Source organism: Schistocerca cancellata, chromosome 1 (genome assembly GCF_023864275.1).
Source record: "Schistocerca cancellata isolate TAMUIC-IGC-003103 chromosome 1, iqSchCanc2.1, whole genome shotgun sequence".
Taxonomy (NCBI): Eukaryota; Metazoa; Arthropoda; class Insecta; order Orthoptera; family Acrididae; genus Schistocerca; species Schistocerca cancellata.
Window position 1 is genome coordinate 252,400,916 of NC_064626.1, and position 19,078 is coordinate 252,419,993.

The following is a 19,078-nucleotide window of genomic DNA, read 5'->3' on the forward strand; positions in this document are numbered from 1 at the left end:
TGGATATTTCCTCGAGATTTCAACACCTGTCTCTTAAAACCACTCTTCCATTCAATCGAATTGAGAGACATGGTGATATCTGCAGTGCTCCATCACAACTGAACTGATTAGAAGCACATATCTCAGTTTATATCAGTCCCCATGGTATTAGCTGTTAAGTGTTAGGTGTTAGACATTAGCCATTAGATATTGGCTGTTAGGCATGAGGTGTCAGGCATTGGCCTTAGGAATTAAGCATTAGCCATTAGGCATTAAGCATTAGGTGTTAGCTATCAGATGTGAAGGGTTAAGTGTTAGCTGTTAGCCGCGCGGGATTAGCCGAGCGGTCTGGGGCATTGCAGTCATGGACTGTGTGGCTGGTCCCAGTGGAGGTTTGAGTCCTCCCTCGGGCATGGGTGTGTGTTTGTCCTTAGGATAATTTAAGTTAATTAGTGTGTAAGCTTAGGGACTGATGACCTTAGCAGTTAAGTCCCATAAGATTTCACAAACATTTGAACATTTTGTTATCTGTTAGGTGTTAGCCATTAGCCATTAGGCGTTACCCATTAATTGTGAGGCATTAGACATCAGGTGTTAGCTATTAGGCATTAGGAGTTACGTGGAAACTTAGGGGGAATAGTCAGTACTGTCCGCCAACGGTAGCTGAGTGGTCAGAGTGATAGAATGTCAATCCTAAAGGCCCAGGTTCGATTCCCGGCTGGGTCGGAGATTTTCTATGCTCAGGGACTGGGTGCTGTGTTGTCCTAATCATCATCATTTCATCCCCATCAACGCACAAGTCGCCAAAGTGGCGTCAAATCGAAAGAATTGCACCTGGCTAACGGTCTTCCTGATGGGATGCCATAGTCACATGACATTTATTTAGTGAGTAATTTGTTGGAATGATGGATACCTATGAGGGGAATGATCTGACTCTTAAGACTACTCTCACATCCAACCGATTTTTAAAAACATGCTGACAACTGCTTAGCTCAATTGCAGCCCAACCAATTACAAGCAAAGATCTCAGTTTCTACCACTCATCACAATGCTAGACATTAGCTCTTAGGTGATAGATGTTAGACATTAGCTGTTAGCCATTTAATGTTAGGCATTAGGCACTGGAAATAACACATCAGCGATTAGGCATCAGGCGCTAGAAGTTAGACTTAGATGTAAGCTGTTAGCATTAGCCATTTAGTGTCAGATGTTAGGTGTCAGGTGTCAGGTATTAGCCATTGGCCATTAGGCATTAGGTGTCAAGCGTTAGGCGTTAGCCACATTAAAGTTGCGGTTCTATAATTTTTACAGTTTATGTGGCTCCATTTTCCAGTACCTTGAAGTGAATGGTTGGGAACAGGGAGGATAGGGTATATAGGATATATAGGACAATTGGTTTGATTCCACCATCGTGAATATTTGTGTGAGTTTACAGAAGATAAGGAGGATGAAGAGCTGTGACTTGATGTGTACATCGCAAATAATGTTATTCGTCACCACTTTCACACATCATTTAAATATTAGATTGGAAAGAAGAGAAAGAGAAGGGAACACATACGTCAAAAACAATGTTAGTTGACACCATTTAAATAATACACGCTGATTGGCTGGATATAGAGGGGAGGGAACCGGGCATTAAGCACACAATTGGTTCGTTTCCATCAGCTTGTACTATTTTATTTTATGTTTCATTTTAATACAACGATATGACTGGAGAGGGGGAAGGGAGGGGAAAAGAGATTTTCTTCATTTTCTGGGATTTTTATTAACACTAAGCTGTGACTGACTGCAAGGAGAGGAGTGGGAGTAGTGCTTATAAAGCACATGATAGGTCTGTACAAAAATAATGTAACCTGAGACCACTTTTACACAAGAAATAATGAATATCTTTGAATTTCAAGAAAATATGAGACTTTCAAGTGGAGTTTATATAACTTCTACAGCATATCTGGGGCCATTTTCTAATACTACAAAATGATTGGTTGGAAACAGAAAGAAGAGGGGGCGTGAGATATATAGGACAACTGGTTCGTTTCTGTCAACTTCAATTCTTAGTACTGCTCTATGATTGCCCAGAGATAAAGAGTAGGAGAATGAGACTTTTAATTTCGCATTACTACAGTTTGGCTATTTCCGCTGTCTTGGATTACTAATACTGTGCTATGATTGGATGGAGATAAAGATCATGACACTGTGTGATTGGTTGATGATTGAGGAGAGCAGCTATAAAGTACACAAGTGGGCAATTTCCTCCATTTTGATTGGCTAGTGGCAGGGTGGGCGTGAGAAGGAGGGGGTGTGACTTGATGTGTACGTCAGAAATAAAGTAATTTGAATCTATTTTAATACTATGCTCTGACCAGGAGATAGAGGGGAGTGTGCGCTTGGTCTGCTTCCAAAATATTGTTGTTTTATGAGTGGATGGAGTTTAGGAGGTGTGAGAGGGGTGAAGGGCTTTTTTAATTTTCTATTAAGCTAGTTGTTATATTTCCGCCATCTTGGATTTTTTTCGCAGCGCTTTGATTGGCTGAAGATAAGAAGTACTGATCTGTGTGATGGATTGGTGACAGGGAATGGGAGATGGCTTGTTTTAATCTTGCGCTATTTCCACTACCTTGGATTTTTCACTGAGTGTCTCATTTTTAATACTGTGTTATGTTTGGTTGGAGACAGTGGGAAGTGGAGTGGACGGGTGGAGGACAGAGGAAGTATGGTTATGTCACAAAGTCAAGGCTGAGATCAAGGTCAAGGTCAAAGTGAAAGGTCATTTACTTTGTCCCTGAATGGAGGTAATCAGCTCCAACAACTATATTTTTCAAGGTCATTTAAGTACAAAGTGTCCCAGATAGTTGGTAGACATACTACTGTTATAATTTATTAGTTAACCTGGAGCGTTTTCTGACCAAGAATCATTTTGTTATTATGTTATTCTGAAACATCTGTACCACTCCATTATACCCATTCATACAGAAATATCTTGTTATTTTCTTCTCAGTAGTTTTGGATGTTGTTGTGGTCTTCTGCCTGAAAAGTGGTTTGGTACATCTCTCCACATTAATCTAACCCATGCAAGTCTCTTCATCTCTCCAAAACTGCTGCAACCAATATGCAATTGAACCTGCTATTTGTAGTCTAGCCATGGTCTTCCTGTTCATAACCAACATAACCAACCATTGACGCCTCAGAAAGCGTCATATTATTCTATCCCTTTCTTTTAGCCAGGTGGCTCCGTTGCTGTTTGATTCAGTGCCATTTCTTTGGTAATGCGACCTACCCATCTAAGCTTCATTGTTTCTCTGTAGGAAAACATTTTCAAAAGTACTATTCTTTCTGGTTTGTACTGTTGATTGTTTATATTTCCCTCCAAATACTTTCAGAATAGACTTTCTAACATTTAAATTTAAATTGGGTGTTACCATATTTCTACAAATGCAGATATCCCAAGAGAGGTGATAAGTCTATGCAGAAATCATCGTAGAAATATATTCAGTCGCCAGAGCGTTAAAGTGATTATCATTTACGGTGAAAGCTTCATGAACCGCTGACAACACCAATTACGCTTCGCTTGAACGTTACTAAAGCTCATAACCACATGGTAAAAATACGTTAATTGTTAAAACTAGTAGATGGAAGTCGTCAACCAACAGTGGACCAAACAGTGGACTACTGAAAATTTTTGCATGGTGTAGCGTCTGATCTGTTGAAGACTTGTTTTGTAACGGCTGAATGTGATTCTGATTGCTACTTACGTCAGTTGTGATTTCAAGATTTCATGTTTCCTGCGGCATTAATTCTGGGGATTACATCTGCGAGATGTGGTACGACACGATGCTTCCACAAATCGTACTTTGCTCTCGACCATAGGTACGCTGAGGTAAAAGTTCATTGATAAGATTATTTAGGGAGACGCGGCCATCAAGATGCCACCAAGATAGCGCGATATGACGGACGTGTACTTTCCTTTCGGAAGTTACGTCCAGTCTGTTATTTATTGTAATTTTCTGTCGCCGAACTATCTTTAAGGAGATGGGAACATTGCCTGCAAGCAAGTGTCATCGAAAATACTGTTCATTAGGTACATCAACGTCTGTACTCCGCGAATCACTGTGGAGAGCATGACAGAGATACTTTTCATTGTACTGTATGTCTAAGGAGCTTCCAGTTACATTCTAGGATGGAGTGTGGGAACAATGACTGTTTGTACACCTCTGCATGAGCTATTATTTGCCATATTTTTTCCGCGTGATATTTTCAGGATAGATACACAATGGGCTGAAAAATATTTGAGTTTTGTGAACTAGTTCTTGCGAGATGCGCGGCTGAATATTTGCCACTTAAGATTTATTCATCATTTCTGTTACGCTCTCTCGCTAGTGTAGTATGTCTGTTACCATTCGCAACGTCCTAATTTCTACACTCCCGATGTTTCCTATTAGTGTGGCTCCCATAAATTCGAGTGGTATTCAAACATGGGCTACACGTGGGTTGGACAAAAATATGGAAACAACAAAATCATAAGACATTACCATGCTTAATACGGCGTAGGAAACTTTTTGACATTGAAAACAGCTTTAAGTCGACTCGGAATGGTTTTAAAGGGAATATTATACTATTCTTCCTCCAAAATAGTGGGACGTTCAGATAACGATTATGGAGTTGGATAGCGATCAAGCACACTTCTCTCCAAAGTAGACCACAAAGGCTCAATAATATTGAGATCTGGTGACTGTGTTGGTCAGGGGAGATGCGACAATACGTCATCGTGCTCACAAAACCAGTCCTAGTTGATGCGAACAGCCTGAACAGGACCCTGTCGTCTCGGAAGAGAACATCACCATTGGGAAACAAACATTTTACCATAGGACGGACCTGATCGGCCAAAATGGGAGTATAATCCTTTTCAGTAACCCGACGTTATCCGGTAATAATGGGACGCGTGAAATAAAATGATATGGCTGCCAAGTCATCTTCGAACCCTCTCGATGTTTTACTCTTGGGACGTACACTCAGCCAGAAGTGGAAACAGCGTGAAACAAGACTCATCCGACCAAAGGACTTTCTTCCATTGTCGCATAGTCCAGCTCCATTGTATTGTATTGAATTGTATGGAACTGGGGTCCTAGAAAAGACGGAGAGGCTTCGTCCCCACCGTAGGCCTCAGTGGTTCACAACCCCACAACAGGTTACAGCAGTCCACTCACCCCACCGCCGCCCCATAACGAATCCAGGGTTATTGTGCGGTTCGGTCCCCAGTGGACCCCCCTCGGGAACGAGTGTAACACTAATGTTTGCGTGGTAGAGTAATTATGGTGTACGCGTACGTGGAGAAAAAATTTGCGCAGCAATCGCCGACATAGTCTAACTGAGGCGGAATAAGGGGAAACAGCCCGCATTCGCCGAGGCAGATGGAAAACCGCCTTCAAAGCCACCCACAGACTGGCCGGCACACCAGACCTCGATACTAATCCGCCGGGCGGATTCATGCCGGGAACCGGCACGCCTTCCCGCTCGGAAAGCAGTGCGTTAGACCGCACAGCTAACCGGGCGGGCTGTCCAGCTCCATAGTCTCACTTTTATGGTTTCGGCACCAGTGATGAGTGGTTTTCGAATTTCAGCTTCTTCTGCAATTCCCAGCTTACGGAGCTCCCCCCGGCGTAGGTTCGAGTCCTCCCTCGTGCGTGGGTGTGTGTGTTTGTCCTTAGTATAATTTAGGTTAAGTAGTGTGTAAGCTTAGGGACTGATGATCTTAGCAGTTAAGTCCCATAAGGTTTCACACACATTTTTTACGGAGCTCCCTTCGTGTTGTTTCAGTGCTGACAGGATTCACGAGTGAGACATTCAGTTCTGCAGCTGCCGTCCGCTTATTTTTCGTCATAATTCTCTTCAATGATCGTGTGTCACGTTCGCTCAACACACAGTTTCGTCTTCATTTTGATTTAGCGGATGATGTTTTTCTCTTTTCCTGCATGCGATATACAACTGCGATACGGTGCCTCTTGAAACACGAACACCACTTCGGCTACCACGATTACGGAAGCATACAACATATGAGCACCAACAATTTGTCACGTTCGAATTTACATAGCTCCGACGTAATACACCTACAACCACAGAACATACATCACTGTTCTGAGCACGACTGACACTTACAACGTATTGAGAACATTTCACAGGTACCGTTCCGGTTAGTTACAAAAGCGCAACGGTGTTTCCATATTTTGCTCCAACTCCTGTACAAGTGTTTTGTATGCAAACCTCTTTGTAAGAAAACTGCATTTCCCAGTATCATAGTAATGAATCGAAGCCTTTTGCTTTTTCTTGAAGTGAGACTATATGTTCGTTCCACTTTATGTCTCCACACTCTGTTACTCGTAACTACACTAACATAAAAAGTAAAGCAGTCAGAAGGGGAGGAGGAAACGAAATGTGGGATTTTATTGCAATGATTACAAAATCTTGAGAAATTTACAGAGAACTTGGCAGTATGAGCCCACTTATCAGTAAGACGGTGCATTCTCTTTGGTCTGGATACGTGCACTGATTTGGTTAGGAAGGGCCCCATAAAGCAATTGTATCCTCTCCCGAGGATAGTAAATGGTTCTTGGTATCTTGGACATTATGTTTGTGATGACTTCTTAAGTAATAGAACCCAGTACGTTGTCCTCGATGGTGAGTGTTCATCGGAGGTGAAGGTATCTAGAGTGCCCCAGGGAAGTGTGGTAGGTCCCCTGTTGTTTTCTGTCTACATAAATGATCTTTTGGATAGGGTGGATAGCAATGTGCGACTGTTTGTTGATGATGCTGTGGTGTACGGGAAGGTGTCGTCGTTGAGTGACTGAAGGAGGATCAAGATGACTTGTACAGGATTTGTGATTGGTCTAAAGAATGGCAGCTAACTCTAAATATAGATAAATGTAAATTAATGCAGATGAATAGGAAAAAGAATCCCGTAATGTTTGAATACTCCATTAGTAGTGTAGCGTTTGACACAGTGACGTCGATTAAATATTTGGGCGTAACATTGCAGAGCGATATGAAGTGGGACAAGCATGTAATGGCAGTTGTGGGGAAGGCGGATAGTCGTCTTCGGTTCATTGGTAGAATTTTGGGAAGATGTGGTTCATCTGTAAGGGAGACCGCTTATAAAACACTAATACGACCTATTCTTGAGTACTGCTCGAGCGTTTGGGATCCCTATCAGGTCGGATTGAGGGAGGACATAGAAGCAATTCAGAGGCGGGCAGCTAGATTTGTTACTGGTAGGTTTGATCATCACGTGAGTGTTACGGAAATGCTTCAGGAACTCGGGTGGGAGTCTCTAGAGGAAAGGAGGCGTTCTTTTCGTGAATTACTACTGAGGAAATTTAGAGAACCAGCATTTGAGGCTGACTGCAGTACAATTTTACTGCCGCCAACTTAAATTTCGCGGAAAGACCATAAAGATAAGATAAGAGAGATTAGGGCTCGTACAGAGGCATATAGGCAGTCATTTTTCCCTCGTTCTGTTTGGGAGTGGAACAGGGAGAGAAGATGCTAGTTGTGGTTCGAGGTACCCTTCGCCACGCACCGTATGGTGTATTGCGGAGTATGTATGTAGATGTAGATTTAGATGATGGATCTGATGTCTCAATTGGTTCCACACACGTTCCATCCAGAACAGACCTGGGGATCTCGCTGCTCACGGGAGAGCACTGAACTCCTATCTTTGACGTCAAACTTATCGATATCGTACTCTTTACTTAATCGCTGGCTTCTTGAACCTTCGGAGCCGAGCATGCCTTTTCTCTGTGAAAGCATTGTTTTGGTGTATAATGACCAAAATGCCACACCGCTTGTTGTCACACTCCGTCTTGGCGTGGGGAGAAGAGTCGGTGTTGAGCTTCCACGGAGAGCTCGTGTGTCGCCGCGACACGGCTAAATAACGTGCAGAATTTAGTAGAAAGTGGGATTAGTAGATAAAGGTATTACGTACGTTTGTAGAGGAAAAGTAACTTAGTTACTCCGCGAAAAGGCGCGAGCGATTAGTTAAGAGATTTGTGGTTAATACAGCAATGGAAAATTGTACTGAAATACAGGAGAATCTGCAACGAATTGACGCATGCTGCAGGGAATGGCAATTGAATCTCAATGTAGACAAGTGTAATGTGCTGCGAATACATAGAAAGAAAGATCCTTTATCATTTAGCTACAATATAGCAGGTCAGCAACTGGAAGCAGTTAATTCCATAAATTATCTGGGAGTAGGCATTAGGAGTGTTTTAAAATGGAATGACCATATAAAATTAATAATCAGTAAAGCAGATGCCAGACTGAGATTCATTGGATGAATCCTAAGGAAATGCAGTCTGAAAACAAAGGAAGTAGGTTACAGTACAATTGTTCGCCCACTGCTTCAATACTGCTCAGTAGTGTGGGATCCGTACATGATAGGGTTGATAGAAGAGATAGAGAAGATCCAACGGAGAGCAGCGCGCTTTGTTACAGGATCATTTAGTAATCACGAAAGCGTTAGGGAGATGATAGATAAACTCCAGTGGAAGACTCTGCAAGAGAGACGCTCAGTAGCTCGGTACGGGCTTTTGTTGAAGTTTCGAGAACATACCTTCACCGAGGAGTCAATCAGTATATTGCTCCCTACTACGTATATCTCGCGAGGTGACTATGAGGATAAAATCAGAGAGATTAGAGCCCACACAGAGGCATACCGACAATCTTTCTTTCCACAAACCATACGAGACTGGAATAAAAGGGAGAACCGATAGAGGTACTCAAGGTACCCTCCGCCACACACCGTCAGGTGGCTTGCTGAGTATGGATGTAGATGTAGATCTGAAGGAAATAAGCATGGAATTAACGAGCCATGAGAGTAATAGGAACGAGAACGCGGGAGCGGACACATCTGCGCGTAGATTACCACAGAAGCATCGGCATGCCACTTATCGGCTACTTGAAAAATCGGCTGGGTGTGCGTGGTGTTGCTACAGAGATCGCAAAAATCGTATGCATCTTCTTGACATACGACCGGATTATTATTGCGAGTTTCAAGAGTACCTGTGACTGCCAGGTAAAGAAGTTCAGCATATTATGTTGCATCAGGATGGCGGCAGACTTGCAATCAATCGACCGTGCCTGCGTCAGAGTGGGGTGGAAATTACGTCTCAGTTGGTTTTATTTTCTCATCTATTTGGTACTTTTTTTTGAGGTCTGATATGAGTATTGTCGAATCATCCACAGCAACATTTATTCTGACTGGACGGAGAGGCAACTGTTCTAAAAAAAAAACCTTATATGGATTCTACACGGAATCAACTAAACTTATAGCCTCAGGTGTTTAGAAGACTCCGGATGCGTTCTTGAGCATCCTGCAATTCTCATCTTGTGGTGCAAATCTAGAAAGTCGAAGCCCAGATTGTCAAAAAATCTCCAAAATCTGTGATCTGGGCAACTCACTGAGTTCAAGACCAGGGGCCCATGGTCATTACTTCGAAAAAAGCCACAGACTGTATGCTTCGTCGAAATTCGTCAGCAGGGACGGTTATTTCCAGTCGTCGGAAACTAGCCCACTGGCATCGTTTCTTCCGACATCGGCAAATATCTGCAGCTGATTGCACCTTGTGCCCACAATTGCTACTGGAACGGCACCTTCAACAGGTTGAAGAAATCCCTCTAGACACTCTAGAACTTCCGAATATTCAGTAAAAGAGACAGTTAAGGCCTTGTCGTCAACAAATGATGATTTATGTGACAGTATTTACGGTAACTACAACAGCTCACATTCACGTGCAACAAATACATTCACATGACTTCATAAACATTGAGATGTGTGAAAAACTTACTTTTTAGAATGAAATTTTCACTCTGCAGCGGAGTGTGCGTTGATATGAAACTTCCTGGCAGATTAAAACTGTATGCCGGGCCGTGACTCGAACTCAGGACCTTTGCCTTTCACGGGCAAGTGCTCTACCATCTGAGCTACCCAAGCATGACTCACAGCCCGTCCTCGCAGCTCTACTTCTGCCAGTATCTCGTCTCCTACCTTCCAAACTTTTCATTAAAATGAAGCGGAAATGACCCACATTATATTCATCAAGTGATTCATAATGAGTGCACTTAGGGACTTCCAACAAACTTGAAGCACAACTTCAAATCTGTCCTAAGTTTCTTCACCCTTACATGCTTAAAGACAAATGTTATATTTAACAAATAAGATCGTAATGTTTTATTTTAGGTCAAGCATTATTAAACATGGCCGACGGCCTTGGCGCAGTGGTAACACCGGTTCCCGTGAGATCACTGAAGTTAAGCGCTGTCGGGCTGGGCTAGCACTTGGATGGGAGGACCATCGGGTCAACCTAGCGCTGTTGGCAAGTGGGGTGCACTCAGCCCTTCTGAGGCAAACTGAGGAGCTACTTGATTGAGAAGTAGTGGCGCCGGTCTCTTAAACTGACATACGGTCAGGTGAGTGGGCTGCTGACCACATGCCCCTCCATATCTGTATCCAGTTACGCCTCTAGGCTGAGTATGACACGGCGGCCCGTCAGTACTGTTAGGCCTTCATGGCCTGTCCGGAAAAATAATTATTAAACATGCAGATGTAGGCTGAAGATTTAAAGTAAACATCAGGGTGAGTCAAAACGGATTTTACAGCTTTGGAAAGATATGGAAATTTATTGAGAAGCCTACAGAATCGATAGATGTGTCATTTTGTAGCAAACAACCTCACGTTTTACATAAAAGTGTCAAGTGTCATTTTGGTTCGATGTGACTACCCTTTGTGAACGCGACAAATATCCAACCGGTAGTCAATTTCTTCCCTCACAAACTCCTCCCGGACAGGCCATGAAGGCCCAACGGTACCGCCCGGCGCAAGCGTCATCCTCATCCCATAGGCGTCACTGGATGCAGATATCTACATCTACATCCATACTCCGCAAGCCACCTGACGGTGTGTGGCGGAGGGTACCTTGAGTACCTCTATCGGTTCTCCCTTTTATTCCAGTCTCGTATGGCTCGTGGAAAGAAAGATTGTCGGTATGCCTCTGTGTGGGCTCTAATCTCTCTGATTTTATCCTCATGGTCTCTTCGCGAGATATACGTAGGAGGGAGCAATATACTGCTTGACTCTTCGGTGAAGGTATGTTCTCGAAACTTTAACAAAAGCCCGTACCGAGCTACTGAGCGTCTCTCCTGCAGAGTCATCCACTGGAGTTTACCTATCATCTCCGTAACGCTTTCGCGATTACTAAATGATCCTGTAACAAAGCGCGCTGCTCTCCGTTGGATCTTCTCTATCTCTTCTATCAACCCTATCATGTACGGATCCCACACTACTGAGCAGTATTCAAGCAGTGGGCGAACAAGCGTACTGTAACCTACTTCCTTTGTTTTCGGATTGCATTTCCTTAGGATTCTTCCAATGAATCTCAGTCTGGCATCTGCCTTACCGACGATCAACATTATATGATCATTCCCATTTTAAATCACTCCTAGTGCGTACTCCCAGATGATTTATGGAATTAACTGCTTCCAGTTGCTGACCTGCTATTTTGTAGCTGAATGATAAGGGATCTATATTTCTATGTATTCGCAGCACATTACACTTGTCTACATTGAGATTCAATTGCCATTCCCTGCACCATATGTCAATTCGCTGCAGATCCTCCAGCATTTCAGTACAATTTTCCATTGTTACAACATCTCGATACATCACAGCATCATCTGCAAAAAGCCTCAGTGAACTTCCGATGTCATCCACAAGGTCATTTATGTATATTGTGAATAGCAACGGTCCTATGACACTCCCCTGCGACACACCTGAAATCACTCTTACTTCGGAAGACTTCTCTCCATTGAGAATGACATGCTGTGATCTGTTATCTAGGAACTCTTCAATCCAATCACACAATTGGTCTGATAGTCTATATGCTCTTACTTTGTTCATTAAACGACTGTGGGAAACTGTATCGAACGCCTTGCGGAAGTCAAGAAACACGGCATCTACCTGGGAACCCGTGTCTATGGCCCTCTGAGTCTCGTGGACGAATAGCGCGAGCTTGGTTTCACACGACCGTCTTTTTCGAAACCCATGCTGATTCCTACAGAGTAGATCTCTAGTCTCCAGGAAAGTCATTATACTTGAACGTAATGCGTGTTCCAAAATTCTACAACTGATCACGTTAGAGATATAGGCCTATAGTTCTGCTCACCTGTTCGACGTCCCTCTTTGAAAACGGGGATGACCTGTGCCCTTTTCCAATCCTTTGGAACGCTACGCTCTTCTAGAGACCTACGGTACACCGCTGCAAGAAGGCGGGCAAGTTCCTTCGCGTACTCTGTATAAAATCGAACTGGTATCCCATCAGGTCCAGCAGCCTTTCCTCTTTTGAGCGATTTTAATTGTTTCTCTATCCCTCTGTCGTCTATTTCGATATCTACCATTTTGTCATCTGTACGAAAATCTAGAGAAGGAACTACAGTGCAATCTTCCTCTGTGAAACAGCTTTGGAAAAAGACATTTAGTATTTCGGCCTTTAGTCTGTCATCCTCTGTTTCAGTACCATTTTGGTCACAGAGTGTCTGGACATTTTGTTTTGATCCACCTACCGCTTTGACATGAGACCAAAATTTCTTAGGATTTTCTGCCAAGTCAGAACTTTACTTTCGAATTCATTGAACGTCTCTCGCATAGCCCTCCTCACACTACATTTCGCTTCGCGTAAATTTTGTTTGTCTGCAAGGCTTTGGCTATGCTTATGTTTGCTGTGCAGTTCCCTTTGCTTCCGTAGCAGTTTTCTAACTCGGCTGTTGTACCACGGTGGCTCTTTTCCATCTCTTACGATCTTGCTTGGCACATACTCATCTAACGCATATTGTACGATGGTTTTGAACTTTGTCCACTGATCCTCAACACTATCTGTACTTGAGACAAAACTTTTGTGTTGAGCCGTCAGGTACTCTGTAATCTGCTTTTTGTCACTTTTGCTAAACAGAAAAATCTTCCTACCTTTTTTAATATTTCTATTTGCGGCTGAAATCATCGATGCCGTAACCGCTTTATGATCGCTGATTCCCTTTTATGCGTTAACTGTTTCAAATAGTTCGGGTCTGTTTGTCACCAGAAAGTCTAACATGTTATCGCCACGAGTCGGTTCTCTGTTTAACTGCTCAAGGTAGTTTTCAGATAAAGCACTTAAAAAAATTTCACTGGATTCTTTGTCCCTGCCACCCGTTTTGAACGTTTGAGTCTCCCAGTCTATATCCGGCAAATTAAAACCTCCACCCAGAACTATAAGATGGTGGGGAAATCTACTCGAAATATTTTCCAAATTATCCTTCAGGTGATCAGCCACAACAGCTGCTGAGCCAGGGGGCCTATAGAGACATCCAATTACCATGTTTGAGCCTGCTTTAACCGTGACCTTCACCCAAATCATTTCACATTTTGGATCTCCGTCAATTTCCTTCGAAATGAATATGGAGGGGCATGTGGTCAGCACACCGCTCTCCCGGCCGTATGTCAGTTTCCGAGCCCGGAGCCGCTACTTCTGAATCAAGCAGCTTCTCAGTTTGCCTCACAAGGGCTCTTCCCTCACACGTTTTAGCAAATCGAGAGTAACTTGTGCAATGACAGCGTAGATTCGATTTTTCAGATCGGCTGAATTGATCGGTAGTGCGGAAACATATACACGGTCTTTAATGAAACCCCAAAGAAAGAAATACTGTGGCGTCATGTCTGGGGAGCGAGGTGGCCATGTGATTGCCCCTTCACAGCCAACCCACCGACCTGGGAAGCGATTATCGTTGAAAAGTCGAACTTCCGTGAGGAAATAAGGTAGTGCACTGTCTTGCTGGTAGTAAACCATTCCATCTCGGTCATTTTCATCGATCTGTAGGATTAAAAGGTTTTCAAGCATATCAGATAAACATATTCATCAATATGCAGGCGACCTGGTGATTTATCATGTCGCAGTGAACAATCTGTCCCAACAAAGTTCTTGTGGCGAGGATAAATTGTAGGCCTACTTGGAATTACTTTAACGTATTCTGAGAGAAATTTACGTCGAATAGTTGTTGCAGATTTCGTTTCGTGAAACCAAAACACGCAGCAAACTTACCCCGAACCTCTGAAAGTAGCAATTTTCACTGCGCACTACGCTGGCGCTCGTGGTGGCGAAATGGGGTACTGATGCACTCAAACTTGAGGTTGTTTGCTACAAAATGAGACACCTTCCGACTCTGTAAGTTATCTCAGTAAATTTCTATACCGTTCCAAAGTTGTAAAGTCCTTTTAGAGTCACCCTGCGTAGTTGTATTTTTAAAATATGGTCAATATTTGTACTATTTTGAACCATACGAGAATTAAAAATATTAACGTAAGAAAGCAGAGTGAAGTAGGACCAATGAATTCGCTTCATGGCGGGAGAAGCAGAATGTTAGAAGAGGCACAAGAGTGAGTCTTTTGTAACAGAAGCAGGCAAAAGGTCGCCAGGTGTAGAAGCTCGCGACCGAGTGGGCGAGATGTGGGATAGCTGTGGCAGCCAGGAGGGAGTCATGGGCACGGTCCACTGAAGAAGGGTCGTGACGCCCGTCACAGATGGCGCCACCACCACAGACGTTGCACCCAGCGGCCGTCGTGGATACGCGACCCGTATTTACGGGCTGATTCAGTTCGTACCCTATGCTGCAATGATCAGACGGTCTCGGAAGTAAAAATGGTTGTTATTTGCTGCGTCACGTAACGCTAGGCGCAAACTGAGACGCGTGTAGCGCATGTGGCGCGGCGCAGCGCAGTGCGGTCTTTTGTAACTTAGCAGGTTCAAGTGGGACCGCGCAAATTGCGACGCGATGCGACTGGAACGCGACACGCGCCTGCGCCAGGTCGCGCGGTGTTGTGGTTGTGGAACAGCTTCTCGCGCCGCGCGTAACGCGAGCATTGTGTGAGATTCTCGCGCCGCGCGTGCCTCGCTAGCACCGTGGGAAATTTGAGGCGAGGAGCAGAAGAGTAGCCCGGCCACATGCTCACATCGGTACGGCGCATATGAGCAGTGGTAGTATTGCCCATACGATAAATTTTGCCTTACTGTGCACTGCATTTTATTGCCTTTGGGCAGTGTTTCGTTTTTCGCCGTTTAAACGCTCCAGCTTTCTTCGTTAGTACATTATACTTTTCTGTTATTTATATCTGTATAGTTTTGTTTTGCTTTGTTTTGTTTTTCTTCTGTCAAGAAAAATGCTTACTTCAGTAACTGATGTGCCACTGGCCGCTGGAATTGTATCATATGCCTCCGCGTTGTTTTCAGATCGCAAGAAGGGACAGAGGGTAGTGAATAAGGAAGCAAGGAATATTATAAAATCATGTGATTAAGAAGCAAGGCAGGAAAGTAAAACAAGGTTATCTTCTCGCTGCCTAGTATGGTTCAAATGGCTCTGAGCACTATGGGACTCAACATCTTAGGTCATCAGTCCCCTAGAACTTAGAACTACTTAAACCTAACTAATCTAAGGACATCACACACATCCATGCCCGAGGCAGGATTCGAACCGCGACCGTAGCAGTCGCGCGGTTCCATGCCTATAGCTCAATTCTTTTATCTTGGCGGTTCGCGCATGCCCGCCCAGCCGCGGGAGATTGCTGCGTTGCCAGTTGCACGCGGCAAGCGAAGCAGCGCCATAGTATAGTTTGCAAACTTACGTTTAGGGGGGAACGCGCAGTTTATGAAGTAAAGCCACCACGGCCGCATTAACCCTTTCGCTGCTACAGAGACGTGCTCCCCGCATTCTGCGCTGTGCGAGATTTTGTCATCATTGCACTGCTCACCTGTGCAAACACATGGTGTTTCGACTGCTTTGACACACTTAATCATTCGATTTCACAAAAAACTATTTGGCCCAAAAATTTGATTTTACACATCTTGTTGACTGATACCTCCCCCCCTCCCCCCCTTAAATGACTTAATTTTGATTCTATGTTCAACGCAGTTATTGTGCAGCATTAGATGTAGTAAACCATTGCACGAAATTTTGAAGAGTTTGGAGAGGTAAAAGTCCATAGCGTATACTTTCCTTATGGTCGATTTTGGTTGCCGCTAGAAATTTCAAGAAATTACATTCAAACGAATAAAATTCATGAAGTAAGACACTTCTATATTCTTTTTAAATAAAAAAAAAGTTTGCACACCGAAAAAGGTTTGAATTCAGAACCTTTCGCTCAGCAGCCCTACACTTTAACCATTACGCCAACACAGCTCGTCATTCAATATGTCTCCCGGAGGACTTAAATATCACGCAAAATACCGACAAACACTGTTGGTATGACTATGAATTACGTTTCGTCGAAGTACAATAGCAAATAAACAATTACCACTGTTCTTTATTGCGAAAAAGCAGTTAGTGAGAATGATACAAACACCTTTCCTTGCTATCGCCTGAATTAGGAGGCTTATTGCTTATCTGGTTTAATTAATTAATAGAATATGAAGCAATTGGTATAAAGAATGCTTTTTCCAAACTGTCTCTAAAAGAAAGTCTGCTATCAAGACATTGCATTTGTTCAATCACTTTATTTATGACTGAACGTTTCTAAAACTGAAGACACTCGTCCATGCTCTGCACTGCAGTCGTGCTCTGGCAACATCGTTCTCTGTTCATTGGCTGACTGTGTTTTGTGACGTCAGATGCGCAGAACGTACGTAAACTCGGCCGCCATCATAAATGACGCGCACTTTAGTATGCTGGTGTATCTGTACGATCTGTTACAAAAACTTAGAAAGGGATAATTTCCACAGATGTGATCCCTTTGTGCTCGTGGTAAAAGCGTCCCAGATCTGAAATATAGCAGTCTCACTGTGATTACTTGGATATGGATGTAATAATGTAATACTACACACTGTACTACATGCATGTGAACATCACATTTCCACTGCAAGCTAGAAACAGTCGAAAAGCAATCACAAATAACAATGTTTTAATAGGTTCGCTGTGATGAGAAAAAGCATTTCAATTGTTACATGCACATTATCAGCATTAATAAACTAATTATACAACAGGCTACACAAATGAAGAAAATGGTCACTATTATTTCGAAAAAAAGAGTCCCCCCCCCCCCCCATGAACCATGGACCTTGCCGTTGGTGGGAAGGCTTGCGTGCCTCAGCGATTCAGATAGCCGTACCGTAGGTGCAACCACAATGGAGGGGTATCTGTTGAGAGGCCAGACAAACGTGTGGTTCCTGAAGAGGGGCAGCAGCCTTTTCAGTAGTTGCAAGGACAACAGTCTGGATGATTGACTGATCTGGCCTTGTAACACTAACCAAAACGGCCTTGCTGTGCTCGTACTGCGAATGGCTGAAAGCAAGGGGAAACTACGGCCGTAATTTTTCCTGAGGGCATGCAGCTTTACTGTGTGGTTAAATGATGATGGCGTCCTCTTGGGTAAAATATTCCGGAGGTAAAATAGTCCCCCATTCGCATCTCCGGGCGGGGACTACTCAAGAGGATGTCATTATCAGGAGAAAGAAAACTGGCGTTCTACGGATCGGAGCGTGGAATGTCAGATCCCTTAATCGGGCAGGTAGGTTAGAAAATTTAAAAATGGAAATGGATAGGTTAAAGTCAGATATAGTGGAAATTAGTGAAGTTCGGTGCAAGGAGGAACAAGACTTCTGGTCAGGGGACTACAGGGTTATAAACACAAAATCAAATAGGGGTAATGCAGGAGTAGGTTTAATAATGAATAGGAAAATAGGAATGCGGGTAAGCTACTACAAACAGCATAGTGAACACATTATTGTGGCCAAGATAGATACGAAGCCGACGCCTACTACAGTAGTACAAGTTTATATGCCAACTAGCTCTGTAGATGATGAAGAAATTGAAGAAATGTATGATGAAATAAAAGAAATTATTCAGATTGTGAAGGGAGACGAAAGTTTAATAGTCATGGGTGACTGGAATTCGGCAGTAGGAAAAGGGAGAGAAGGAAACATAGTAGGTGAATATGGATTGGGGGTAAGAAATGAAAGAGGAAGCCGCCTGGTAGAATTTTGCACAGAGCACAACTTAATCATAGCTAACACTTGGTTCAAGAACCATGAAAGAAGGTTGTATACATGGAAGAAGCCTGGAGATACTGACAGGTTTCAGATAGATTATATAATGATAAGACAGAGATTTAGGAACTAGGTTTTAAATTGTAAGACATTTCCAGTGGCAGATGTGGATTCTGACCACAATCTATTGGTGATGACCTGTAGATTAAAATTGGAGAAACTGCAGAAAGGTGGGAATTTAAGGAGATGGGACCTGGATAAACTGACTAAACCAGAGGTTGTACAGAGTTTCAGGGAGAGCATAAGGGAACAATTGACAGGAATGGAGGAAAGAAATACAGTAGAAGAAGGATGGATAGCTTTGAGCGATGAAGTAGTGAAGGCAGCAGAGGATCAAGTAGGTAAAAAGACGAGGGCTAGCAGAAATCCTTGGATGACAGAAGAAATACTGAATTTAATTGATGAAAGGAGAAAATATAAAAATGCAGTAAATGAAGCAGGCAAAAAGGAATACAAACGTCTCAAAAATGAGATCGACAGGAAGTGCAAAATGGCTAAGCAGGCATGGCTAGAGGACAAATGTAAGGATGTAGAGGCTTATCTCACTAGGGATAAGATAGATACAGCCTACAGGAAAATTAAAGAGACCTTTGGAGATAAGAGAACCACTTGTATGAATATCAGAAGCTCAATGGAAACCCAGTTCTAAGCAAAGAAGAGAAAGCAGAAAAGTGGAAGGAGTATATAGAGGGTCTATACAAGGGCGATGTACTTGAGGACAATATTATGGAAACGGAAGAGGATGTAGATGAAGATGGAATGGGAGCTATTATACTGCGTGAAGAGCTTGACAGAGCACTGAAACAAGGCCCCGGGAGTAGACAACATTCCATTAGAACTACTGACAGCCTTGGCAGAGCCAGTCCTGACGAGACTCTACCATCTGGTGAGCAAGATGTATGAAACAGGCGAAATACCCTCAGACTTCAAGAAGAATATAATAATCCCAATCCCAAAGAAAGCAGGTGTTGACAAATGTGAAAATTACCGAA

General features: G+C 43.3%; 1 protein-coding gene across 1 annotated transcript in view; it reads right to left on the minus strand.

The window, feature by feature from the left end:
- Window positions 1-10,525: 10,525 nt before the first annotated feature.
- The window catches only part of LOC126167966 (uncharacterized), a 147,466-nt gene continuing 138,913 nt past the window's right edge, over window positions 10,526-19,078 (minus strand). The window contains exon 13 of the mRNA XM_049920523.1: window positions 10,526-10,540. Coding sequence (XP_049776480.1) covers window positions 10,526-10,540 — 15 coding nt within the window. The remainder of the gene's footprint in view (window positions 10,541-19,078) is intronic.